Source organism: Malaclemys terrapin, chromosome 1, assembly GCF_027887155.1.
Source record: "Malaclemys terrapin pileata isolate rMalTer1 chromosome 1, rMalTer1.hap1, whole genome shotgun sequence".
NCBI lineage: Eukaryota > Metazoa > Chordata > Testudines > Emydidae > Malaclemys > Malaclemys terrapin.
In genome coordinates, this window is record NC_071505.1 from 689,805 (window position 1) to 710,285 (window position 20,481).

Sequence of the window (20,481 nt, forward strand, 5' to 3'; positions counted from 1 at the left end):
AGGTAGTTGAAGGCTGCTATCAAATCCCCCCTCATTCTTCTCTTCTGGAGACTAAACAATCCCAGTTCCCTCAGCCTCTCCTCATAAGTCATGTGCTCCAGACCCCTAATCATTTTTGTTGCCCTCCGCTGGACTCTTTCCAATTTTTCCACATCCTTCTTGTAGTGTGGGGCCCAAAACTGGACACAGTATTCCAGATGAGGCCTCACCAATGTCGAATAAAGGGGAACGATCACGTCCCTCGATCTGCTGGCAATGCCCCTACTTATACAGCCCAAAATGCCGTTAGCCTTCTTGGCAACAAGAGCACACTGTTGACTCATATCCAGCTTCTCGTCCACTGTGACCCCTAGGTCCTTTTCTGCAGAAAAGTTCATGAGGTATAAACGGTCCTATAAGGAATCTATAAGGAAAATTGCTGCACCATGGGATTTGAATATGGTGCTCTCATCCCTTACAGATCTTGAACCAATGTCGTCTTGCTTATTGCCTCATTTGTCAGTGAAAACAGCAATCATTTCAGCACATAGAATGAGAGATTCAGGCTCTGATGGCAACCCTCCATATACAATATTTCATGCAGATAGGGTAACAATGCGACCTCGCCCTAAATTTATTCTGAGTGATGTCGGATTTCTGTATTAGTCATTAAATCCATTTGCCAATGTTTTTTCCAAGGCCTCATTTATCTGTGGGAGAGATGAAGCTACACACCTTGGATTTTAAAAGGGCACTTCGGTATTATCTTCACAGGACAAGACATATGTGTAAATCACCTAGGCTGTTTATATAATTTGTTATTAGATCCAAAGTGGAGGCTGTTTCAGCACAAAGACTCTAAATGGGTTTCTGACTGTATTAGAACAGTCTGTGCCATTGATAAACTGAGCCCTCTACATCATAGTAGAACTCGTTCTACCAGAGACCACGTCACTTCAGCAGCCTGCCATGGTCTTCCGCTTACACATTCACTCAAAATTATTCTCTGGTGGTGGCTTCTAGCTCAGATGCCCCATTTGGTAGGGTGGCGCCACCAAGTGTTCAGATGAACTCCGACCTTCCATCCTGTGTAGCATTCAGCTGCTGGCTAATTGCCATGAGCAGGATCCATGCATACAACTATGCGAAGAAAACATGGTTACTTACTGTACAGTAACTCTAATTCTTTAAGATGCTCTGCACATGCGGATCCCATGAGCCACCCTCTTTTCCTGCACATGCGGATCCCATGAGCCACCCTCTTTTCCCGCAGCTTGGAATTTAACATATGAATTCTGGATGCTGAAGGAACTGAGTGCTGGTTGGGGTCACTCCATTATTTGTGTCTTCGGGAGGGGAAGAGCAAGGGTGTGCAGGGTGCATTTGCCACCCCAATGGGTGCTGCTGGTGAGAACATTCCAAACTCCTGTGCATAGGGCATGTGCACCATGACTAGGATGGACAGAACATCTTGAAGAAACACAGTTACTGTCAGGTAAGCTAACTTCTGTAAAAGATGGTTACCAATAGCTAAATGTAAACTCCATAAGTTGTATACCCTCCAGGGCTAACAGAAGTTCCCCTCCTGGCTCTCCCTGTAGGACCATAAAACACACTGCAGTGGACCATAAATTATCCTGAGAGCTTCCCTTGATTTTTTTCTTCCTCTGAAGCAGCTGATGCTGGCTGCTGTCACAGGTGGGATACTGAATTAGATGAGCCATGAGTCTGATCCAGTCTGGCAATTCCTATATCCTATACCTGTACTAGCCAGGGATTGAACCTAGATCAGTTCCAACCATTACTTTAGCAGGGGTCTCTGTTTTCTGGGGCTAGAGTACAGGCCTTCTTGTTTACTATCTAAAGGGCTCTGTCCATTAGGGATCAAACTGAGCCTTACTTCTCAAAGGAGTTAATGTTGAACAATATTTATTAGGGATAAATATTTTAAAATCAGCAGGCCTGGCTAACTTGTATTCAAGAGACCTAAAAAAGTTGACTGAAGAGCTCTCTGGCTCACTGATGTTCATTTTTAATAAATCTTGGATTCTGGGGAAATTCCAGAAGACTGGAAGAGTGCTAATGTTGTGCCAATATTCAAAAAGGGCAAGTGGGATGACCCAAGTAACTATAGGATGGTTAGCGTGACATTAATCCTGGGCAAAATAACGGGAAATCTGATAGGGGAGTCAATTGATAAAGGGAGTATAGTTAATGCCAGTCAACATGGTTTTATGGAAAATAAATCTTGTCAAGCAAATGTGATTTCATTCTTTGAGATTAGAAATCTGGTTGATAAAGGTAACTGTGTAGATGTAATATACTTAGACTTACGTAAAGTGTTTGACTTAGTACCGCATGACATTCTGATTAAAAATTAGCCCAATACAGTATAAATAGAGCACACATTACATGGATTCAGATCTGGCTAAGCAGTATCTCAAAATGTAGTTTTCAGTGGAGAATATCATCGCATAGGGGTGCAATGTTCTGCGAGGATCAGTAGTAGACCTGCTGCTATTCAGTGTTTTCATCAGGGATCTGGAGGTAATTATAAAATCACTGCTGATACAATTTGTAGATGACCCAAAGAGGGCAGAGTAGCAAATAATGACAAGGTAGTCAAACAAAGTGATTAGGATTGTTTGGTAAACTGGGCCCATTAAAAAATGTATTTTAGAACAGCCAAATCCTAAATTGCACTTCTAGGAAAAAGGAATTCAGGCCACATCTGCAGAATGGGGGACTGTAACCTGGAAATTTGTGACACTGAAAAGGATTTAGGGGTCATAGCAGACAAGCAAATGAACAAGAGCTCCCAGTGCAAAACTGTGGCAAAAAGGGCTATTGTGATTCTGGGATGTATGAACAGAGGAATAGTGAGTAGGAGTAGGGAGGGATTTTAGCCATAGATATGGCACAGGTGAGATTGATACTGGGATCATCATGGATAGTTCTCTGAAAACATCTGCTCCATGTGCTGCAGCAGTGAAAAAAGCTAGCAGAATGTTAGGAACCATTAGGAAAGGGACAGATAATAAGACAGAAAATATCATAATACCACTATATAAATCCATGGTAAATCCACACCTTGAATACTGCATGTAGTTCTGGTCCTGCCCTCTTAAAAAAGATATATTGGAATTGAAAAAGATGTGGAGAAGGGAAACAAAAATTATTAGGAGTATGGAACAGCTTCCATGTGAGGAGAGATTAAAAAGACTGGGATTGTTCAGCTTCAAAATGAGACAACTAAGGTGGAATATGATAAAGGTCTATAAGATCATAACTGGTGTGGAGAAAGTGAATAGGGAAGTGTTATTTACCCCTTCACATAACATGAGAATTAGGGATCACCCAATGAAATTAATAGATAGAAGATCTAAAATAAACAAAAGGAAGTACTTCTTCACACAATGCACAGTCAACTGGTGGAACTCATTGCCATGGAATGTTGTGAAGAGCAAAAATATAACCGGGTTCAAGAAAGAATTAGATAAGTTCATGGAGGACAGGTCCATCAGTGGCTATTAGCCAATATGGTTCATGGATGCAGCCCCATGCTCCAAGTGTCCCTAAATCTCTGACTTCCAGAAGCTGGGACTGGACGATGGGGTGGATCACTCGATAAATTGCCCTGTTCTGTTCATTCCCTCTGAAGTGTCTGGCACTGGCCACTGTTGGAAGACAGGACACTGGGGTAGGTGGACCTTCGGTCTGACCCAGTATGGCCATTTTTATGTTCTGGTGTTCACCCTTTAAGAAGGTTGTTGAAAAACAAGTGGGTGCAGAAAAGAGCCACAAAAATTATTCAAGGGTTGGAAAAAATGACTTACAGTGAGAGACTCAAAAGAGCTCTGTCTGGTTAGCTTATTAAAATGAAGATTGAGAGGTGACTTGATTACAGTGTCTAAGTACCTTTATGGGGAGAAAATACCAGGTGCTAAAGGACTCTTTAATCTAGTGGAGAAAGACAGAACCAGTGCCTGGAAGCTGAAGCCAGTCAAATTCAAATTGGAAATAAGGCACAGATTTTCAACAATTAACCACTGGTACAAACAATCAAGGGAAGTGCTGGATGTTCCATCTCTTTATGTCTTCAGATCCAAACTGGATGCCTTTCTGGAAAAGATGCTTTAGCCAAACGCAAGTTATTGGGCTCAGTACAATGTTAACTGGAAAAATTCTATGGTCTGTCATGTAGAGGAGGGCGGACTAGATCCTCTGATGGTCCTTTCAAGACCTAAAATCTGTATTAAACAAAGGCTGTTTAACCTGTAAAATGATGTGAGATCTAGAATAATAGAATCATAGAAGTGCAGGGCTGGAAGGGACCTTGAGAAGTCATCTAGTTCTGCACCCTGCACTGAGGCAGGACCAAGTAAACCTAGACCTTCCCTGACAGTTGTCTAATAACTTGTTCGTAAAAACCTCCAATGACGGGGATTCCACAACCTCCCTGGGAAGCCTATTCCAGTACTTAATCACCCGTATAGTTAGAAAGTTTTTCCTAATAGCTAACCTAAATCTTATTTGCTATAGATTAAGCCCATTGCTTCTTGTCTGACCTTCAGTGGACATGGAGAACAGTTCATCACCATCCTCCCATTGCTGTCCTGAGTGGCTACGCTGAAGTGCTATAGCAGTGCAGCTGCAATGGTTTAAGTGTAAACGTAGCCTAAACATGCACAGGTTTCATTAAACCTTTCCTCATAGAGCAGGTTTGCTAAACCTTTAGTCGTTTGTGTTGCTCTCCTCTGGACTCTCTCCAATTTGTCCACATCTTTCTTAAAGTGCAGCGCCCACAGCTAGACACAGTACTCCAGCTGAGGCCTCACCGTGCTGCAGAGAGCAGGACGATTACCTCCTGTGTCTTAGGTAATGTCTAGTACATGAGCTCGGAGTGTGGTTTCCCCTGCTCAGGTACATATGCTCGGAGTAGCTCGATGAGACCGATTGTGAATATAAATAGCAGTGTAGCCATGGCAGCACAGGCGGTGGCAGCAGTGACATGACTGAGCTGTACCTAGTACCTACCCACCAATTTCAGGCAGGTTTGTACTTGGCACAGCTCAGCCATGCTTCCGCTGATGCTGCCTGTGCTACCGCAGCTACACTGCTATGTATACTTGTGCGAGCTCTCACTGAACTACTGCAAGTGTGTGCACAACAACAGGGGAATTACACCCCTAACTTGTCGTGTAGACATAGCTTTACATACAAGACTCCTGTTAATATGCACAAGAATATTAGCCTTTTTTGCAACTGCATTACATCGTTGGCTCCTATTCAGTTTGTGATCTATTTTAACCCCCAGACCCTTTTCAACAGTACTACTGCCTAGGCAGTCCTTCCCCATTTTGTATTTGTGCATTTGATTTTTTCCTTCCTAAGTGAAGTACTTTGCACTTGTCTTTATTGAATTTCATCTTGTTGATTTCAGACCAGTTCTCCAATTTGTCAAGGTCATTTTGAATTCTAATCCTGTCCTCCAAAGTGCTTGCAACCCCACCCAGGTTGGTGTCCTCACAAATTTTATAAGCATATTCTCCACTCCATTATTCAAATCATTAATGAAAATATTGACTAGCACTGGGCCCAGGATTGACCCATGTGGGACCCCACTAGATGTGTTCCCCCACTTTGACAGCAAACCATTCATAACTACTCTCTGAGTACAGTCTTTAAGCCAGTTTTGCCCCCACCGTATAGTAATTGCATCAAGATCACATTCCCCTGTATTGCCCTTGGCTTTTGTTCAGCTTTTGTGTCTAACCACCTTCCCTTCCCTTCTCCTCTCCAGTTTCGGTACAAGAGGCGTGTGTACACCCAGAGTCTGCTGGATGACAAGCAGTTTGCCAAGCTCCACACAAAGGTAAGACTGGCATTTAGCCTCAGGGAGCTTGAAGTCTGTATAGCATAATCTGTATTGACAGCCTATCCAGATAAAGTCATAGTCTGTCGGAGAGAATCTCGCTGGCAAAGAGAGTGTCAGAGAAAAGGAGATCTGTGTACATTCCAAACTTCCCCCTTTGCCAGATCTCAAATTCCCCCCTAAAAATGTGTGTTGATTGCCAAGGGCTGGGTTGTGTTACTTAGTGATCTGAGCTGAAGGCCCCCACATGGAACTGTGGCTGGAAGCCCACCGTGGTGACATTGAACTGGTTCCATACTCTCAGCAATCCGTTGTGCAGCTGGATTGAGTTCTGAGGGAGAGGTCAGGGCCCAGCCTCTCTGGGATGGAGAAACACATGATGGGCCAGCTGAAGAGCTGCTTTATTCGCTGATATTGATGAGTCACTGAATACCAGTACAGCACAATGCCGTACATTGACAAGCACCCTTCCTCTCCCCGACAGACACTGCAGGGCTTCTCTTCCTCACATACAGAAACAGTATTGCACTGCCTTGTTCACAGGCTTTAACCCATGTGTGTATCTGGACTGGAGCGTCGGATTTCTCTGGGGACTAGTCATCTGGCTTGAACTAAGTTCAGAGTGGAGACCACTTTAGTAAAAAGAGCAAAATAATTTTTTGTGTCTGTTTCCTGGAAGGGAATGTACTTTCCAAGTCCTCCACTTCCCAAGTACACTGCAGATGGGGTGTGTGTGTGTGTGTGTGTGTGTGTGTGTGTGTGTGTGTGTGTGTGTGTGTGTGTGTGTGTGTGTGTGTGTGTGTGTGTGTGTGAGAGAGAGAGAGAGAGAGAGTGAGTTCAGACATTACACTGGGAAGAACTTTTTTTTTTTAGGAACCTAGCTGAAACTCACATATCCTTTTCTCCATAGTTCTTCACAATTCAGACAGAGCAGCTGGGGATCAGGAGACGGTAGCAGAGTCATGCCCTTTCAGCTATGGCCAGTCTGTCTGCCATGTGATAATGGTACAAAAATGGTGCTGGAGAGTGACCCAGCACTGGCCATGTCTTATCTGAATGCAGTGACATGGTGCTCTTCCTATTCCCAGGAAGCTGAGGCATGATTCTGTGACTTGCTTTCCACTATAAGAAACTCAAGGTACGATAGTAGAGAAGACTAGGGCTTCTTCAGGATTACCCCAGGATCAGGCCCTGACTCCCGGGGCTGGGATACCCCTCTTGTCACCAGCAAGCAGGGACTCTCACCCACCAGAGCTGGGGGATTCAAATATTACTGACAGGCATAGACACCCCTTCTTTCCCCCGAGCCTGATCCTCCCCCCCAGGCCAAGGTATCCTTAATTGTTGTTGATTTGTATAGTGGTAGTCCATAGAGGGCCAATCAGGATCGGGCCCAGTTGTGCTGGATGCTGCACAAGGACTTAGAAAGACAGGATTTCCTGTTTTGAAGAGTTTAGGATTTAATTGGAAGCAAGATGCAATCAGCAAGTATGAGAAACAATGGATGATAAAAGAGGAATGAGGACGAGACTTCCTGTCCCACAGCTCCAAAGGTTAGCTGTGTACATAGCTTGCTTGATGGTTCCAACACATTTGAAAGTATTAAAAAAATAAAAATAAACAAATAGTGTGAGCTACTCCTGACTCCCTGCAGTCTGGCCATCAATAAGGGCTGATTTCTTATAAGAGTCACAGGAGAAGAGGGACTTAAGGAGGAGAGAGTAGTGGCTTTATGGAGAAACTCATGATGGGTGTTCTTCCTCACATGCCATCATTTGACTCTGACCTGCTTGGATGGGGACCCCTCGTATCTACCCTCAGGCATAGACTCTGACCTACTCAAACTGGGGCTGCCTTGAGCCATCTCCAGGCACTGCCTCTTCAGCTGCCAGTCACTCTTGCAGTGTGAAATGGAACGTGTATTATTAGTGCAGTGTGGAGTTTCCTTCAGACACATGCCATTTGTCCCTGTTTCTTCCTCAGTGCTCATGGCAGTGCTGGAGTCTGTTTGACTTTCAGCTTTAGGCTTCCTCAGTTCAACTCCTGGCACAATTCCTTAGGGCAGTGCTGGGATGTTGGGATCTTTGCTGCTGCTGACTTATGCTGCTGGGCAGAGGGGCAGAAAAGGGTCAATTGGTCTATAAAGCAGCAGCAGCTGAATGAGAGGAACTCTGAGCAGATCCTAAGCAGAAAGAGAGAAAACAATCTCCCCAAAAGGCTTGTCCTTCCAGATGGGACCCTCTGTCCTGGGAAGAGGGAATTACAGGCCCTTCCGTTAGCCTTAGCAGGATTGCTGCAACATGGGACTAACTGTGTCTGTGGAGTGACACAAGGGAGAGATTTTGTGCAGTGAGTAGCATGATGTTTGACACAAGAACCTCTGTGCAATGGACATGAGTGTCCCGCACTCTCCTAGTGGCAAGGAGTTCAAGTCACTATTGCATGGCACTAGTGGACTATGCAGCTTGAGGGCCATGTTTTCAGAAAGGTGGGGGCGGAGGACTAGTGTATGGTGGGGGGACATCTGAGCTTGTGTGCAATGTGCTGCCCCCAAAGATGTGTGGGGAAATATATAGGCACTTTGCAGACAAACCTCTATTAAAAATAATCCCTTTGTGTTGGGTCTTCTTTTGTTCCCCAAACTGTATTGAATCTGTCCCTTAGTATGCAGACAGGGCAGTGCAATGAGAAGCTGAGCCTCCAGTCCCACCTGATTTCTGTGGGGAAGATGCTGATTTGTGCATTTAATTTAGTTAGCTTTTTCCCGTGTATGTGTGTTGCATCCACTGATTTGTCGCTCCGAGGTCGTGAGGATCAGGCAGCAAAAGAGAAGCCCATATCCAGCAGCCAACCGGAGAGACTGTTCCCTGTGAGGGACAGAGAAATAGAGTGGCAAAGAGAGAGGGGGAGGCTGTCACACAGCAAGACAAAAATGTGTGTGTGACACGCACGCCTGCTGCTCACTTGAAGAGAACACGGTCCTGAAAGCCAGCGCTGGTGTAACTTGTACCCTTGGCACAGACTGCTGCTGCTTTACTTGGAGAGAATGAGATTGTGGAATGCATGTGTTTGCAAGCTCCACATCCCAGTTTGGAGCCTCCTCTGGCCTGAGACAGGGACTGAGAGACCGGAGTGAGAAAGGAGAGGGGCAGAGTGAGGGACATGGGCTCCTCCCTAGGAAGAAAACTGACTGAACAGAAAGACAAAAGGCAGACTTCAGGGGCTAGCAGGTCCAGAGTGAAGAGCAAGGTACCCTCTGCTTCCATCCTCGTCTCCTATTCCGTTCTTACAATTACAGCCCTAAGCATCTCTCTGTGAGTAGGGTCGTGGTGTGTTGGTGCCAGGACGGCCCTCACGCTCTGTGGCACTGTGGCTGATGGATGTGATGGATCTCACAGGAGCATTGGATTTGGGTGAGAGGTTTTGTGTCTGTGAAACACTTTTTGTGGAATATCTCTGAGACAGTCTGAGGGCAGAGTTTATTTCCCTGTGGTGTGACCATTGGTATGTAGTTGGCTTACATTTCTAAGCAAACTGGTGTGTATATTTATACTCCTTCCTTTGTGTGGGTTGGGGCATCAGTTTTGAGGCTATTTCCCTTGGGAAAATGGATGCACATAGCTGATTTCTTTTGGGCACAGTATATAGTGTACAGCTCTCTCAGGACGATGACATGAAAACAGGATTGATTCTACTTGGTTTGTGGTGCTGTGGGATCTCGTGGTGCTGTGGTGCATAGCATATTTCTAGAGGCAGTTGTTTTGAATACTATAAGAGATTTGTCCATTTGCTCAGCAGAGTACAAGAGACTATATCTCGGTGGCCAGCAGCATTTGGCGTTACAGAGTGGGGGAGGTGGGAGGGAAAGGAAAGGAGGATCCTTGTACTCTGTACCTTTCCTGCATGCTGACCATATCTGTGTGGCGGTGATTCTCTCATGGCAGTGATGGTTAGGATATCTCTGGAGGCGGTACTGAAATTTGGCATTCTCTCTTCAACAAAGCTATTATGGCTGTTGGTTGGGGTGTCAAGGATTTTCCCTTTTGTGTCAATACAGACTGGTGACATTTTGGTGCTGCTTAGTTTTGTTTAAAAATCTGCCTTCTGTATGCTCATAACTTTTTCATAAATGACCCAGGTTTGGGCTGAATTGTCTCATGACTCAGTCTTGCCAACTCTGCAATTTTATTTTTATAATTTATTTTTATTGCTAGTCCTTAAATTTTTTTTAAAGACCTAGCTCCCAGATCCATGTGATTGTGTGAGAATATCAGCTTCCATTTCAGAATAAAGCAAATTTTAGTCCTTGTGGTTGCAGAGAAAAGCCTGAAAATGTGAAGTGTAATATTCAGAAACCAGAAGCCAAATGAAAAGAACATAGTTAATTTTTTTTTTAAATCTCATGATGTAAGCCAATCTCTTGGTTTTGGGGGCCTGATTCACGCCCCCAAAAGCTTGGTGTTGGTAATACTGAACTGTGACTTTGTAGCATTCTGTTTGTGAGTTATCAGCACGTTGTGCAAGAAGCCACTATACAGGCAGAAAAACATGAAAGGTTGGAAAGATTTCTGCCACTGGGGTTCTGGGCAACCGGGAGGGTCTGGTCAAGTCAGGCACTTGTCCGGGGGAAGGATGAGAGAGGGCATGAAATCTCCTAGATGATGTTTAGTTCTGTGGTTTCTATTCACTTCATTTCTTAGAAATTGTGGTCTGTTCTTTGTCTCAGAAGCTGAGAGGCCTGCTCACCCAGATGGGGAGAGATAGAAAGCAGCCATTCAAGCAAGTCTCCTGTGGGCTCAACCTTATTCCTCCTCATACTGATGCCCCCTGCTCTCTCTGTGAGGATGGAGAGAAAGGGGTAGGGGGTAAGGGGTCTCCCTGCTGAACATCTCTTGCTGTTATGTAGCGTTTATCTGTATTGCAGCAGTGCCCAGAATGCCCAGTGGAGATTGGGGCCCCTGGTACTCCTGTCAGAGCCTGCCCCTGCCCCAAAGGGTTTGTAATCAAAGTGAGAAGAAGAATCAACAAATGGGTGTAAGAAACAAGTGGAAGATATTGAGGTGGGATATTGAGGGGAAAGGTGACAGGAATGTGGACTACTTAGGGACAGGAAGATTCATAGATTCTAGGACTGGAAGGGACCTCGAGAGGTCATCGAGTCCAGTCCCCTGCCCTCATGGCAGGACCAAATACTGTCCAGACCATCCCTGATAGACATTTATCTAACCTACTCTTAAATATCTCCAGAGATGGAGATTCCACAACCTCCCTAGGCAATTTATTCCAATGTTTAACCACCCTGACAGTTAGGAACTTTTTCCTAATGTCCAACCTAGACCTCCCTTGCTGCAGTTTAAACCCATTGCTTCTGGTTCTATCTTTAGAGGCTAAGGTGAACAAGTTTTCTCCCTCCTCCTTATGACACCCTTTTAGATACCTGAAAACTGCTATCATGTCCCCTCTCAGTCTTTTCTTTTTCAAACTAAACAAACCCAATTCTTTCAGCCTTCCTTCATAGGTCATGTTCTCAAGACCTTTAATCATTCTTGTTGCTCTTCTCTGGACCCTCTCCAATTTCTCCACATCTTTCTTGAAATGCGGTGCCCAGAACTGGACACAATACTCCAGTTGAGGCCTAACCAGCGCAGAGTAGAGCGGAAGAATGACTTCCCATGTCTTGCTCACAACACACCTGTTAATACATCCCAGAATCACGTTTGCTTTTTTTTGCAACAGCATCACACTGTTGACTCATATTTAGCTTGTGGTCCACTATAACCCCTAGATCCCTTTTTGCCATACTCCTTCCTAGACAGTCTCTTCCCATTCTGTATGTGTGAAACTGATTGATCCTTCCTAAGTGGAGCACTTTGCATTTGTCTTTATTAAACTTCATCCTGTTTACCTCAGACCATTTCTCCAATTTGTCCAGATCATTTTGAATTATGACCCTATCCTCCAAAGCAGTTGCAATCCCTCCCAGTTTGGTATCATCCCCAAACTTAATAAGCGTACTTTCTATGCCAATATCTAAGTCGTTGATGAAGATATTGAACAGAGCCAGTCCCAAAACAGATCCCTGCGGAACCCCACTTGTTATGCCTTTCCAGCAGGATTGGGAACCATTAATAACAACTCTCTGAGTACGGTTATCCAGCCACTTATGCACCCACCTTATAATAGCTTCATCTAAATTGTATTTGCCTAGTTTATCGATAAGAATATCATGCGAGACTGTATCAAATGCCTTACTAAAGTCTAGGTATACCACATCCACAGCTTCCCCCTTGTCCACAAGACTCGTTATCCTATCAAAGAAAGCTATCAGATTGGTTTGACACGATTTGTTCTTTACAAATCCCTGCTGGCTATTCCCTATCACCTTACCACCTTCCAAGTGTTTGCTGATAATTTCCTTAATTACTTGCTCCATTATCTTCCCTGGCACAGAAGTTAAACTAACTGGTCTGTAGTTTCCTGGGTTGTTTTTTATTTCCCTTTTTATAGATGGGCACTATATTTGCCCTTTTCCTGTCTTCTGGAATCTCTCCAGTCTCCCATGATTTTCCAAAGATAATAGCTAGAGGCTCAGATACCTCCTCAGATACCTCCTTGAGTATTCTAGGATGCATTTCATCAGGCCCTGGTGACTTGCAGGCATCTAACTTTTCTAAGTGATTTTTAACTTGTTCTTTTTTTATTTTATCTGCTAAACCTACCCCGTTCCCATTAGCATTCACTATGTTAGGCATTCCTTCAGACTTCTCGGTGAAGACCGAAACAAAGAAGTTATTAAGCATCTCTGCCATTTCCAAGTTTCCTGTTACTGTTTCTCCCTCTTCTCTGAGCACTGGGCCTACCCTGTCTTTGGTCTTCCTCTTGCTTCTAATGTATTGATAAAAAGTCTTCTTGTTTCCCTTTATTCCCGTAGCTAGTTTGAGCTCATTTTGTGCCTTTGCCTTTCTAATCTTGTCCCTGCATTCCTGTGTTTGTCTATATTCATCCTTTGTAATCTGTCCTAGTCAGGCTACCTAGACTGACTGTGCACAATTAGCAGGACTGAGGGTTTCATACGGGTAAATAAGAGACTTTTTGATGTCAGTTACCCTGACATTTAAAATCATAGAATCATAGAATATCAGGGTTGGAAGGGACCTCAGGAGGTATCTAATCCAACCTCCTGCTCAAAGCAGGACCAATTCCCAACTAAATCACCCTTTTTGCATGGACCACCTCCTCTGAGCCTATAACATTTTCTTCCCAGACATAGGGGAAAAATTATCTCTGGCAGACCTTCCCGTGGATTCTGCGAAATGTAACATCCCAGCACACAGATGTGCTCATTTGTTAAAGGAGTTTCACCTCTGTGTGCAGAGTTTTCAGACTCCGTGCTCTGTAATACATTAATTGGATAACTCAGGAGATCTATACTGCATGAGGCAACTACCCCTACTGAGGCATGCTAGGCGTTTTCCTCCTGGGGCAGTTAATTAAAGCTAGTCCTCTTTCACAGCCAGACTCCAGATAATATTAGTCAGTTTCCATCTCATAATAAATAAATAAAAAGATACAATGAAAAGTTTCCTATTGTGTTACAGTTAATGTCACCTACAGAAATGCATGCACCTCTGGTGTGGAATGCAGCAGCTGTTTAACAGCAGGTTTAGGTCAGGAAGCGAAGGACAATCCTGTGTCCAGCTGAGGTTACGGTGGGTGGGGGAAATTGGGTTAGTAGAATCATAGAATGTACTTAGCTGAGTTAGAAATTGGCTGGGACATCAGGGTTAACACCCTGACACTTGCCAAAAGCACCATGGGTTGCGAATGTATGAGTGGCCAGGGACTTGGGGATTGATCACTGCTGATGGTACCATCCTTTGGTTGCGACATAAGACTAACACTGCACTGAGGCTTTGGGGTCAGTGCTAACTCCAAAGGGAAAGTGCTCACATAGGCACCCACACTACCAGCTGCTCCCAGCATCCCCTAGCCCTGTGCCAGACATTGTGGTTCATACTGATTCGGTGGGGACAGTGCTTCCACTGAGTGACTCATGCTATTCCTTGTGGCACACTTCTCCTTTCCACTGTGCAGAGGCTGTTACTGACTCTGAAACAAGAGTTCCCCATTCAGAGTCAACCGTACCACTCCCTTTATCACAGCACCACCCTGGAGCACAAAGTCAGAGGGAGAGCGCTCCCAATGGATTCTGCTACTGAGGGATAGAATGCTTTCCATGGAATCACAGCACTACTAGGTATTCATAGAATCATAGAATATCAGGGTTGGAAGGGACCTCAGGAGGTCATCTAGTCCAACCCCCTGCTCGAAGCAGGACCAAGTCCCAACTAAATCATCCCAGCCAGGGCTTTGTCAAGCCGGGCCTTAAAAACCTCCAAGGAAGGAGATTCCACCACCTCCCTAGGTAACGCATTCCAGTGCTTCACCACCCTCCTAGTGAAACAGTGTTTCCTAATATCCATCCTAGACCTCCCCCACTGCAACTTGAGACCATTGCTCCTTGTTCTGTCATCTGCCACCACTGAGAACAGCCGAGCTCCATCCTCTTTGGAACCCCCCTTCAGGTGGTTGAAGGCTGCTATCAAAACCCCCCTCATTCTTCTCTTCTGTAGACTAAACAATCCCAATTCCCTCAGCCTCTCCTCAGAAGTCATGTGCTCCAGCCTCCTAATCATTTTTGTTGCCCTCCCCTGGACTCTTTCCAATTTTTCCACATCCTTCTTGTAGTGTGGGGCCCAAAACTGGACACAGTACTCCAGATGAGGCCTCACCAATGTCGAATAAAGGGGAATGATCACGTTCCTCGATCTGCTGGCAATGCCCCTACTTATACAGCCCAAAATACTGTTAGCCTTCTTGGCAACAAGAGCACACTGTTGACTCATATCCAGCTTCTCGTCCACTGTGACCCCTAGGTCTTTTTCTGCAGAACTGCTACCTAGCCATTCGGTCCCTAGTCTTTAGCAGTGCATAGGATTCTTCCGTCCTAAGTGCAGGACTCTGCACTTGTCCTTGTTGAACCTCATCAGGTTTTTTTTGGCCCAATTCTCTAATTTGTCTAGGTCCCTCTGTATCCTATCCCCACCCTCCAGTGTATCTACCACGCCTCCCAGTTTATTGTCATCTGCTAACTTGCTGAAAGTGCAGTCCACACCATCCTCCAGATCATTAATAAAAATCTTAAACAAAACCGGCCCCAGGACCAACCCTTGAGGCACTCCCTTGAAACCGGCTGCCAACTAGACATGGAGCCATTGATCACTACCCATTGAGCCCGACGATCTAGCCAGCTTTCTATCCACCTTACAGTCCATTCATCCAGCCCATACTTCTTTAACTTGGCGGCAAGAATACTGTGGGAGACCGTATCAAAAGCTTTGCTAAAGTCAAGGAATAACACATCCATTGCTTTCCCCTCATCCACAGAGCCAGTTATCTCATTATAGAAGGCAATTAGGTTAGTCAGGCATGACTTGCCCTTGGTGAATCCATGCTGACTGTTCCTGATCACTTTCCTCTCCTCTAAGTGTTTCATAATTGATTCTTTGAGGACCTGCTCCATGATTTTTCCAGGGACTGAGGTGAGGCTGACTGGCCTGTAGTTCCCTGGATCCTCCTCCTTCCCTTTTTTAAAGATGGGCACTACATTAGCCTTTTTCCCATCATCTGGGACCTCCCCGGATCGCCAGGAGTTTTCAAAGATAATGGCCAATGGCTCTGCAATCACATCCGCCAACTCCTTTAGCACCCTCGGATGCAGCGCATCCGACCCCATGGACTTGTGCACGTCCAGTTTTTCTAAATAGTCCCGAACCACTTCTTTCTCCACAGAGGGCTGATCACCTCCTCCCCATGCTGTGCTGCCCACTGCAGCAGTCTGGGAGCTGACCTTGTTCGTGAAGACAGAGGCAAAAAAAGCATTGAGTACATTAGCTTTTTCCACATCCTCTGTCACTAGGTTGCCTCCCTCATTCAGTAAGGGGCCCACACTTTCCTTGACTTTCTTCTTGTTGCTAACATACCTGAAGAAACCCTTCTTGTTACTCTTAACATCTCTTGCTAGCTTCTTTAGAGAGCTCTAGCCAAGTCTTGACCCTACTTCACATATGGGATTGGTCTGGGTCGCAGCCCAAAGTGATGGTTTGGCTTCATGTCTCCGAACCCAGTTTGGGATACTTCATGCAGGGTCAGAGAATCATTCACTGGGCCTCCTGAGAGGACAGTTAAACCCTCTTTGTATATGTAAGAAAATTGACAATTTGACATCTTGTAGTAGGAGTGAATGAAATCTCTGTTTGTTGATGTCTAATAGTCTGTGTGAAACCCGTCAGATCACTGGTATTTCAACTGCATTCTACTAGCAACTGGAAATGTGACCAAATGGCACCCCACTTCCCCTTGCTCTTGGGAGCTGGATGCTTTTGTTACAGTTCTTGCCAGCATTCTGGCCAAACTGAGCCCTGACAAAGATTTTGTTTTATGCTGAAATTGCTCATGAGCCACAGGAAGGACTTTGAAGCAGAAGCCTTCCTATGTTAAGGGAATATTGTCTTCCCACCCTCAGAAAGTATGGCCCTACACCTAGCTTCTCATAAGAACGGCCATACTGGGTCAGACCAAAGGTCCATCTAGCCCAGTATCCTGTATCCAGTGTCCCAGGTAATCATTAATTGCCCATTTCCAGCTTCTGGCAGACAGAGGCGAGGGACACTATCCCTGCCCATCCTGGCTAATAGCCATTGATGGACCTATCTTCCATTAATTTATCTAATTCATTTTTGAGCCCTGTTATAGTCTTGGCCTTTACAACATCCTCTTGCAAGGAGTTCCACAGGTTGACTGTGTGTTGTATGAAAAAATACTTCCTTTTGTTTGTTTTAAACCTGTTGCCTGTTAATTTAATGTGGTGACCCCTAGTTCTTGTGCTATGAGAAAGAGAGTAAATAACATTTCCTTATTTACTTTCTCCACACCAGTCATGATTTTATACACTTCTATCATATCCTCCTTAGTTGTCTCTTTTCCAAACTGAAAAGTCCCAGTCTTATTAATCTCTTGTCATATGGCAGCCATACCATACCCTAATCATTTTTGTTGCCCTTTTCTGAACCTTTTCCAATTCCAATATATCTTTTTTGAGATGGGGCGACCACATCTGCACACAGTATTCAAGGCGTGGGCATACCATGGATTTATATAGAGGCAATATGATATTTTCTGTCTTATTATCTATACCTTTCTTAATGATTCCCAACATTCTGTTCACTTTGTTGACTGCCACTGCACATTGAGTGGATGCTTTCAGAGAACTATCCACAATGACTCCAAGATCTCTTTCTTGCGTGGTAACAGCTAATTTAGTCCTCATCATTTTATATGTATAGTTGGGATTATGTTTTCCAGTGTGCATTACTTTGCATTTATCAACATTGAATTTTATCTGCCATTTTGTTGCTCAGTCACCCAGTTTTGTGAGATCCTTTTGGTGCTCTTCGCTCTCTGCCTGGGACTTAACTATCTTGAGTAGTTTTGTATCATCTGCAAATTTTGCCATCTCGCTGTTTATCCCCTTTTCCAGATCACTTATTAATATATTGAATAGGAATGGCCCCAGCACAGACCCCTGGGCGGACATTATTTACCCCTCTCCTTTCTGAAAACTTACCATTTATTCCTACCCTTTGTTTCCTATCTTTTAACCAATTACCGTTCCATGAGAAGACCTTCCCTCTTATCCCATGACAGATTACTTTGCTTAAGAGCCCTTGGTGAGGGACCTTGTCAAAGTCTTTCTGAAAATGTAAGTACAGTATATCCACTGGATCCCCCTTGTCCACATGCTTGTTGACCCCCTCAAAGAATTCTAGTTGATTGGTGAGGCATGATTTCCCTTTACAAAAACCATGTTGATTCTTTACTATAGTTTCAACCAGTTTGGCTGGTACTAAAGTCAGGTTTACCGGTGTGTAATTGCCAGGCTCACCTCTGGAGCCCTTTTTAAAAATTGGCATCACATCAGCTATCCTCCAGTTTTTTGTACAAAAGCTGATTTAAGTGATAGGTTACAGACTACAGTAAGTAGTTCTGCAATTTCATATTTGAGTTCCTTCAGAACTCTTGGGTGAATACCATCTGGTCCTGGTGACTTATTACTGTTTAGTGTATCAGTTTGTTCCAAAATCTCCTCTAATGACACCTCAATCTGAGACAGTTCCTCCAATTTGTCAGCTAAAAAGAATGGCTCAGGTTTGGGAATCTCCCTCACATCCTCAACTGTGAAGACCGATGCAAAGAGTTCATTTAGTTTCTCCACAATGGTCTTATTGTCCTTGAGTGCTCCTTTAGCATCTCGATTGTCCAGTGGCCCCTCTGGTTGCTTAGCAGGCTTCCTGCTTCTGATGTACTTAAATTTTTTTTTGCTATTATTTTTTGAGTCTTTGACTAGCTGTTCTTCAAATTCTTTTTTGGTCTTCCTAATTATATTTTTACATTTCATTTTCCAGGGTTTATGCTCCGTTCTCTTTTCCTCCTTAGGATTTAACTTCCACTTTTTAAAGGATGCCTTTTTGCCTCTCATTGCTTCTTTTATTTTGTTGTTTAGCCTTGGTGGCACTCCTTTGGGTCTCCTGTTATGTTTTTTAGTTTGGGATATACGTTTAAGTTGAGCCGCTATTATGGTGTCTTTAAAAAATTTCCCTGCAGCTTTCAGGGATTTCACTTTTGGCTCTGTACCTTTTAATTTCTGTTTAACTAACTTCCTCATTTTTGTGTAGTCCCCCTTTCTGAAATTAAATGCTATACTGTTGGGCTGCTCTGGTGTTTTCCCCGCCACAGGGATGTTAAATTTAATTTTATCATGGTCAGTATTACCAAGCGGTCCAGCTATATTCATTCACCTCTTGGACCAGATCCTGTGCTCCACTTAGGACTAAATCAAGAATTGCCTCTCCTCTTGTGGGTTCCAGGACTAGCTGCTCCAAGAAGCAGTCATTTAAGTGTCTTGATAACTTTATCTCTGCATCCCGTCCTGAGGTGACGTGTACCCAGTCAATATGGGGATAGTTGAAATCCCCCATTATGACTTCAGAGTAATTTCTTTACAAGAAGAATATCTCATTTATTTTCTTTCATTTCAAGGAAGAGGATCTCCACTCCCTTGTATCATTTCCTCTCAAGGAGCTGTTGATTTCTTGTAATTTCTTGCTAATGGAGGATAATGGACTGCTGCAGCACAATGGGTTGCCAGCTGGACTGCTGTGTGCTAAACAACCCCCTTTCTCCCTGCACAAGCACATTCCTGATGCTTAACCTCATTCCCACTTTTGTAAACATGCCTCAAACTTGCTTAGCAAAATCATCTACTGGTACTGAGCATTGTGAGTACTGATATGCAACTTGCACTGAAGCACAAGAAACTATGCTTTGTAGTCAGGTCAAGAGGAGCTAGAGTGAGAGGTTTCAGTTGTTGAATATCTTTATTAATGATCTGGATGATGGGATGGATTGCACCCTCAGCAAGTTCGCAGATGACACTAAGCTGGGGAGAGAGGTAGATACACTGGAGGGTAGGGATAGGGTCCAGAGTGAGCTAGACAAATTGGAGGATTGGGCCAAAAGAAATCTGATGAGGTTCAACAAGGACAAGTTCAGAGTCCTACACGTAGGACGGAAGAATCCATGCACTGCTATAGGCTGGGGACCGACTGGCTGAGCAGCAGTTATTCACCTTTATTCGGCACTGGTGAGGCCACATCTGGAGTATTGTGTCCAGTTTTGGGCCCCCCACTATAAAAAGGATGTGGACAAATTGGAGAGAGTTCAGCGGAGGGCAACGAAAATGATTAGGGGGCTGGGGCACATGATGTATGAGGTGAGGCTGAGGGAACTGGGGTTATTACGTCTGCAGAATAGATGAATGGAGGGGGGGATTTGATAGCAGCCTTCAACTACTTGAAGGGAGATCTAGGTTGGATATTAGGAAACACTATTTCACTAGGAGGATGGTGAAGCACTGGAATGGGTTACCTAGGGAGGTGGTGGAATCTCCATCGTTAGAGGTTTTTAAGGCCCGGCTTGACAAAGGCCTGGCAGGGCTGACTTAGTTGGGGTTGGTCCTGCTTTGAGCAGGGTTTGGACTAGATGACCTCCTGAGGTCTCTTCCAACCCTAATCTTCTATGATTCTATTTTTCCAGTGGCCATGAGGTCTTCAAGGCAGTGGTCTTGGGTATGTGTCTTTTCAAATGTGTCTTGCAAATAAGGAAATAATCATAGAATTCATGGATTGCAAGGCTGGAAGGATCCATTGTGATCATCTAGTCTGCCCTCCTGTATAACACAGGCCATAGAACTTCTTCAAAATAATTCCTAGGGTACATCTTTTAGAATAGCATATGATCTTGATTTAAAATTGTGAGGTGATGGAGAACCCTATCACCTCAGGAAGGGATTCACCTTAAATGACTGCATCTTGGAGCAGCTAGTCCTGGAACCCACAAGAGGAGAGGCAATTCTTGATTTAGGTCTAAGTGGAGCACAGGATCTGGTCCAAGAGGTGAATATAGACAGACCGCTTGGTAATAGTGACCATAATATAATTACATTTAAC

General features: G+C 44.4%; 1 protein-coding gene across 6 annotated transcripts in view; it reads left to right on the plus strand.

The window, feature by feature from the left end:
* The window catches only part of SHANK3 (SH3 and multiple ankyrin repeat domains 3), a 650,584-nt gene that overhangs the window by 123,085 nt on the left and 507,018 nt on the right, over window positions 1-20,481 (plus strand). For all 6 annotated transcript variants that reach the window (XM_054034834.1, XM_054034750.1, XM_054034917.1 and 3 more), the window contains exon 4: window positions 5,783-5,854. In XM_054034834.1, the coding sequence (XP_053890809.1) occupies window positions 5,783-5,854 (72 nt within the window). The remainder of the gene's footprint in view (window positions 1-5,782; window positions 5,855-20,481) is intronic.